The sequence below is a fragment of the Pteronotus mesoamericanus genome, unplaced genomic scaffold (genome assembly GCF_021234165.1).
Source record: "Pteronotus mesoamericanus isolate MK-2021 breed Mesoamerican mustached bat unplaced genomic scaffold, CSHL_Meso_final scaffold_476, whole genome shotgun sequence".
NCBI lineage: Eukaryota > Metazoa > Chordata > Mammalia > Chiroptera > Mormoopidae > Pteronotus > Pteronotus mesoamericanus.
Window position 1 is genome coordinate 1,390,089 of NW_026555318.1, and position 7,580 is coordinate 1,397,668.

General features: G+C 41.4%; 1 protein-coding gene across 1 annotated transcript; it reads left to right on the forward strand.

Moving 5' to 3' along the window:
• The first annotated feature begins 3,096 nt into the window (after positions 1-3,096).
• On the forward strand, positions 3,097-3,492 carry LOC129086992 (keratin-associated protein 4-3). Its single transcript, XM_054593759.1, has one exon. It carries the CDS (start codon positions 3,097-3,099, stop codon positions 3,490-3,492), a length of 396 nt encoding a protein of 131 aa, XP_054449734.1.
• Positions 3,493-7,580: the final 4,088 nt, after the last annotated feature.

The following is a 7,580-nucleotide window of genomic DNA, read 5'->3' on the forward strand; positions in this document are numbered from 1 at the left end:
GGTCTAATTTGTAACTTTGAGATATGGCTTATGTTAAGTCAAGGATACAGTCATAAACAAAAGAAGCAAACCCCGCTTCACACTTTCTGTTACATCTAGTGTGTTAACTACCCATAAACATCTTTACATCTCTTAAGAGGGTGACCTCTTAAAATAATAAACACTTATCTTTCTCCCAGAGCTATATTAACCCTTGATAGTTAATATAGCTATTCTCTTTATTATTTGGTTTTTCATCCAAAGATCCAAGTTTCCTCCATTTGGAAACCAACCTAATGCCCATCTTGACTTTGAATAGTGCATCCTTCCTTCTTGTTCCTTGTTCCTACTTTTTCCTGACATCCCTGATTTTGATTTCCCTTAGCTTATGAGTCTTTATCTCAGAGAACATGGGAAGTTGTACTGTTTCCTTTTATGGCCTAGAGGTTATGGTTGGATCAAAGAGTTATATGTCCATTGAACAGTTAACTCAGTTCTTACAACTCTAGACATTTATCTTCCTTTAACAATGTCCAGGTCTGGAGATCAAACTGCCTCAAAGTTTGGGAGTCTGGGATATATAGCCTGAGCGCATGTGCTTTGCAAGAGTGAATCTTAATCCCAACTTCTGTTGAGATAAACGAAATAATACCAATGTCAATTCTATGATATCAAACAACAGGTTCCTCTGGTCAAGGGGAGGGCCAGGAGTACCAGCCACGCTCACGTGACTTTCTGATGACAGATTGTGCAAGGCATGGGTCAGAGCCCAGAGAAGCTGCCAGGGCTGCCTTCGCTGACTAAGGCTCTTTAAGTAGTCTCTATTGGTCACAGAAGTAGGAAGAGTGTTTGGGAAGAGCTCTGTACAGAGAAAACGGTTCTGTGTATGAAAGGTGTAATTATTTCCATTGTTAGACAAGCAACTCAAAATATATACCTTTCCTCTGCCCAGTAACCAGTGTTATTTCTACCTGTAGAAAGATGTAAATGAAAGTGCCTGTCCCTTGGAACCAAAAGATCTGTGTGCAGAGGACTTATTGTGTCAATCCCGAGTTGTACAAACAACTCAGGCCAATCATTTTCTGATCATAAAAGGGAGAGCAATAATGGGATGATAAGCTTTGCTCTGCCCATCCTATGTGGCCACTGTGAGGCCTGAATCAGATAAAATGTATAAAATGCAACTCAAAAGGGAGGCTTCATAAAGAAAGTGCCATAAACAAACAAACAAATAAAATACCATATGATGCAAGACGGTACAGATTTTACTAGGAAAGAACAGGTAGGAAGAGAATCCAAACTGACTGTGATGAGTTCAGTAACCTAAATGACTAAACACAATGCATACACCTAAAAAAAATGATTAATATTGATCATTGTGGAGAGCTAAATATATAGTTTAATATTTTGTTTCAACATCATAGAGGTAAGAGGTGATGAGGACTTTGGTCAGGCCTGAGACCATGAATTCCTGTGAAAATCAGATGGAGCCAACCAGTACACTGATCACGAGGAAACGAAGAAGAATCAAATCAAAGGGAAGTAGACTGCACCCTTGAATAGAGCCCAAGAATTATACAAAGAGGACAAAGAAGTCTTGTCAGCACATTGTTTGTTCCTCAGCAAATTTAGGACGCAAGTGTCTTCCAGGAACAGAAACTTTGGCTAAATGGTCGAAGAAATGAGTTTCTGGTGGGCAAGTGCATCAGTAGCAGCCGGGCTGGCAGCAGCTGGACACGCAGCAAGGGCAGCAGCAGCAGCTGGGACATCAACAGGTGGTCCTACAGCAGGTGGTCTGACAGCAGGTCAGACGGTGGCAAAGCTGGCAACAACCTGACCCACAACAGCTGGGCCCACAACAGGTGGGCCGGCAGCAAGCGGAGCAGCTCGAGTGGGTCATGGCGTCAGGTATAAAAGGCGGACTTCTGAGCAGAAACATTCTCAGAATGTGAAGTCTTCCCTGTTAGACCTTTTACACACTGGCTTCCAAATTTGGGACCAATGAACAAAATTTTCCTGGTTATTATTTATGACATTTTTTCTGATGGCCCACGGACAATTGCTCAAGGAGGAAGCATTCCCTAAATATTATGAATTTTCTGAAAATAAGTGGTAGGCCTGTTCTCCTAATTAGTAGATAACTGATGAGAACTTATTTCCGGAAACGGGAGAGATAGTCAACATCAAAAGGATTATTAACTATGAATCATCATCTTTTTAAGACAGAGTATACCCTCTGGCCATATGCTAGTTCAAACTAGTTTGGAGAAGAGACCAGGGCCATTGTCACAGGTCACTTTTTCCCCTCGATGCTGCTTACACTGGAATGCATCTCTGAAGACATAGCATGCCGTCGACGAAACAAAAATGATCATGAGTACAAATCACATTTTACCGCATTTTGAATTCAAACCATATTTTAACAAGGTTTTTATCTATGTCATACAAAATTCACATACTAAACAGAGCAACATTACCAATAAAAATCAGGAATGACATGAGAAAATATGCCAAAAATGCAGTTTTTGGGATTCCTTCTCCAACTCACTAATCACCAGCCTGCACCTAGAGCCACATCTCTGCTCGCTGCTCAAGAAACATTCATGGAGTAGGGGCGGCGGGGGGAGGGGGCTTTGCCTCCTCCTCTCTAGGATCCCTCAGTACATCATTCTCAGTGGGAATTGTTTCCCGTTGACTTTCCACATCTGCGGTCCCATTTGCTCGGTGTCCTGAACCCATGACTCACAGTTTAGGCCTAGGTTGAGTCATGGAAAAACAAACACATGGACACTTAGTAACAAGTGGTCAATCTCATCCCAGCCAATTGGAAGAGAGAGCTGCAGTCCTGAAAATGAGACGATACTCACAAGGGAGAAACACAACAGTGGATTGGAAGGAAAGATTAGAGTGAAGATATATAATAGAAAGGAAAAATGCATTCTATCTAATTTTGCAAGAAAAATGGTTATAATGACATAATTGAATAATTACTTACCTATTAAGATAAACAATAACAAGGAAGAAGCTGCCTCAACAGGGTATAAAAGGGGACCTGAGCAAGGAGATTCAGAAAACTCACTCTTGCAAACTCACCCAGAACCTCCACCCTCGGACACCATGGTCAACTCCTGTTGTGGATCCGTCTGCTCTGGCCAGGGCTGCGGCCAGGAGACCTGCTGCCGCCCCAGCTGCTGCCAGACCACCTGCTGCAGGACCACCTGCTGCCGCCCCAGCTGCTGTGTGTCCAGCTGCTGCCGCCCCAGCTGCTGCATTTCTAGCTGCTGTCGCCCCTCCTGCTGTGGTTCCAGTTGCTGCCGCCCCAGCTGCTGTGTGTCCAGCTGCTGCCGCCCCAGCTGCTGCATTTCTAGCTGCTGTCGCCCCTCCTGCTGTGGTTCCGGTTGCTGCCGCCCCAGCTGCTGTGTGTCCAGCTGCTGCCGTCCAGTCTGCTGCCAGACCACCTGCTGCCGTACCACCTGCTTTCGCCCGGTCTGCTGTGGATCCTCTTGTTGTTGAACTTTGTTTCTCACCACCAGCCCTGAGTCAACTACTTGTGTACCAGTTTTGTTCTCATTTCCTTTCTCCAAAGCACCTGGCCCTGTTCTAAGCTGTTACCATCTTTATTAATCCCTGTCACAAAGTAACTATTTGAAAAGCAACAATTTAATCTAAATACCACACGAAAGCTCCAAGTTGGCATTCAGTCAGATGACTAAATGTCCACCCTGCTTCATGGAATAGGCTTGGCCTTCACACTGAATTATGTGCGATAAAGTAACTGTCTCTCAATAAATACTTAGTCCCCTGGTATCAGAAACATCTGTAGCCCTTAATTATTTTTTAGTGTTGATTGTGAATTAGAGGTAAGTTTGAATATGTGTTAAGGGAACAAAGATACTGATTTTGCTTATATCAATCAAAGCCTATATCAGAGAAAATGCCAAATAATTAGTGTTTTTCCAACCAGATTGCCCACATTGTCTACCATCAAGTTCATTGAGAGAAAACAAGAACACCTTTTTACTGAACTGAATTATAAACCACTTAGCAAGGTCCTTGTGCTGTTGGGCTCTGGGAAGCTCACAAGTTGAATGAGACCCAGTTCCCATCCCTCAGGTAAATTGCAATGAGATCTTGAATTTAATAGAAAGACATATGTCAGGTAGGATATGCTGGTAATAGTGGTGAGAAAGAAGAATCTATTCTATTGGAGAAGAGTAATATATAAACATTGATTCCTCAAAATAAAGTGTGTGAAGTCTGAAAATTCAGGAGAACGTATATAGCTCACAGGCACATACAACAAAGCAAAGGAGAGGAGCAGATGAAAGCAGGATGTTTATGTTCCAATGAAGGCAATCTTTATTCAAAGGTACCGAAAACTTGTCTCTGCTGCCAGACTGTGGACTGGGAGCTGGGCCATCCTTTCCAACTGGAGTGGTTCCATTTTACCTGATTTATACAAATATAGTGACCTTCCAGATGAGAAAGCATGTTCTAAAAAGCTTTAAAAGGTTTGGAGATCAAGTAATTCACGCCAATACTAATAATATGCATAAAATACGAAGAAGGTGGCAAAGTAGAAAAATGTACATGAGAAATATTATACATTAAAGTACTAGCCCAACACCCCCGCCCAACACTGAACTGGCAAAATTCTCCAATTCTTCACTAGTCTATGGGTTTTCACTTAATTCCACTGAAGTGAGCAATCTCATGCAAATTGATCTTTCTGAAACCACTTCGCCACCCCCATCCTGGACAATATCCAGGGACCACCTGTATCAGAATAATTTGATACATTATTATTATATAAAATGAAATTTTCTGTGGCCTTAAATTTTATGCATCAGAATATGTGGGGAGTAGGCTGGGAATTTAGCATCATTACCAAGTTCCCAACTTAATTTTTAAGCACACTAATGCTGTAGAACCACTGCCGTCTCCAGCTCTCCAAAGCTACTTAGCACTCCATGGACGCGCTATGCTCTCCCACGCCTCTGTGCCGTGGCATGTGTTGGCATCTCTGGCTCAAGGTCACTCTCTACCTGTCCCTTTCTTATTCCTAATTCCCTTTTCTGCAACACTTTTCATTTTGTTTTGAAGATTTTATTTTTAGAGAGAGGGAAGAGAGGGAGAAAGACAGGAAGAGAAACATCAATGTGTAAGAGATACACTGACAAGTTGCTTCTTGCACGCCCCCAAATGGGGACCTGGCCCAAAACCCAGGTATGTGCCCTGACTGGGAATCAAACCAGCAACCTTTTGTTTCACATGCTGATGTTCAGTCCACTTAGCCACATTAGCCAGGGCTCTGTATCACTTTTAGACAATTAGTTATTTCTCCTACCATGAGGGAGTTCATAGTACTAGGTTCTCTACATAGAATTATTCTTTGTATTGTTACTATTTATTTATTCATTTCTCTACTTCTTCACTCTGAGTTTCTCAAAGGTAGGGGTTATATGATTTATTCAACAACCATGTATACAGAGCCAGCCCCTGGCCATGCTATGAGCCAGGCATGGAGGTTATAAAAAAGACCCATTAGTATCTTTTCTCAGGAAGCTCAGGAAAAGTAATGACATTAAAATTGCTTTCTGGGTATATATTCAAAAAAACCTCAAAACACTAATTTGAAAGAATATATGCACCTTTATGTTCATTGAAGCATTATTTACAAGAGCCCAGATCTGGAAGCTATGCAAGTGCCCCTCGATAGATGAGTGGATTGAAAAACCTGTGGTACATTTATACAATGAAGTTTTATCTGGGGGTAAATAAGAATAAAATCTTACCACTTTCAACAGCATGGATGAACTTAGAGGACATTAGGCTAAGTGAAATAAGCCAGTCAGAGAAAGACAAATACCACATGATTTCACTTATATGTAGAATCTAAGAGCAAAACAAATGAACAAACAAAATAGAAACAGACCCATGGATGCAGAGAACAGACTGATGGTTGCCAGAGGGGAGGGGGTAGAGGGGCTGGGTAAAAAAAGCAAGGGAGTACGTACAAATTGGTAGTCACGGACCAGTCAGGGGGATGTAAAGTACAGTATAGTGAATATAGTCAATAATATTGTAATAACTATGCACAGTGCCAGGTAGGTACATGAAATGTTGGGAAGACTAGTTTGGAAAGTATATGATTGCCTAACCACTATGCTATCTAGCGCAAACTAATACAAAATAATGTTGAATGTAAACTGTAATGGAAAAATAAAAGTAAAAACAAAACCATGTGAAAAACACATATGGAATATAGATCCCAGAAGATTCAAGGTGGGGTACCTAAGGGAGGGTGGCGGTTTGGCCGAAGAGTATCAGGGAGGGCTTGCTAGAGGAGATAACAACTCCTAAATCTTAGGGAAAAAGGTAGTATGGAGGTTCATGCATAGTACCTGGGACAGAGGATGGGAGCTGTCAATCACTGTTTGCTGAACAGATCAGCAAATGATAATCTATAGCTCAGCAGTACTCCAGTTTTATGATTCTATCAAACTCAACAAAGACCTTTTAAAATTAACATCTCTGGCCAACATGCAGCATGTCTGCAAACATGGGCCTACTATTGTGATCCCAAGTATGAGTCACGTGGGGCTCTTTTGGACCCCAACCCAACCCCTCCCGGGCCCTGTGCACATCCAGAACATTGAAGGCTGTGGAATCAATGACTCGCTTTCGCTCTGAGGGCAGTATCTATTTTAAGAGCACGGCACATTCCTGGGAATGTTATGCATTGGGGCAATAACCCATTATTTGGATGACACATTTCCTGAACGATCAGAAAAGGATTAGAACAATGTCCCGAATGCCTCCTCAATCTTGTAAATCTCTTGCTATGACTGTCACACAATAAAATCTCATTAATTTGGACACATCCCACTTGGGACATGGGCATGCTAATTTTCCCTCTTTTGTACCCATATGAAATTTGGCATCTTCCATAAAATGATTGTTTGTAAGGCAAATTGAGAAGGTAAATATAATTACAGGAGATATATTTAACTCAGTGTGGATCTAATTGGTGCTAATTACAAATAAATCATATCCTAAGCCTTGAACTTACCACATAGAAGTGTTCTTTAGTGAGGATTCTCAATTATGGTTTAAATGTATTAGAAATAAGCTGAAAGGCATTATCTCTAAAATTTCTAGCTAACTAAATTAGACTGATCTGCCTTCTCATTTTTTTTTCATTTAATGAGATTTCATTATACTGTTTCTATGAAGACATGTTATACCCTGGTGTTTTATTATAAAAAGGTCTGTAACATTATTTAAATGTTTTCTCAAACTCCAAAAACTTTTACTGAGTATTTATTTACTGGGTGCCAAGGACTTTGCTAGATTTTAGGGATCCAAGGAAGGATAACATGGTTGCAGCTCCGTAACACAGGTGGGTTGAGCTCTGTGCGAATATCAAGGGAATAACACCAAATAACTGCTTGAAGGAATAAGAGCAGGTATCATAGAGTACCACTGGGCTAGGCTTTTGCTAGGTAGATGGTAAGGAGATTTTCCAAGGAGCTGGACAGAAATATAAAGGCCAGAGTCTGGAAAAGGTGGCTTAGACTTGGGGTAACAATTTTCAACCT

Bases quoted from the DNA above. Each gene is read 5' to 3' on its own strand.
- LOC129086992 (XM_054593759.1), top strand. From the start codon at position 3,097: ATGGTCAACTCCTGTTGTGGATCCGTCTGCTCTGGCCAGGGCTGCGGC.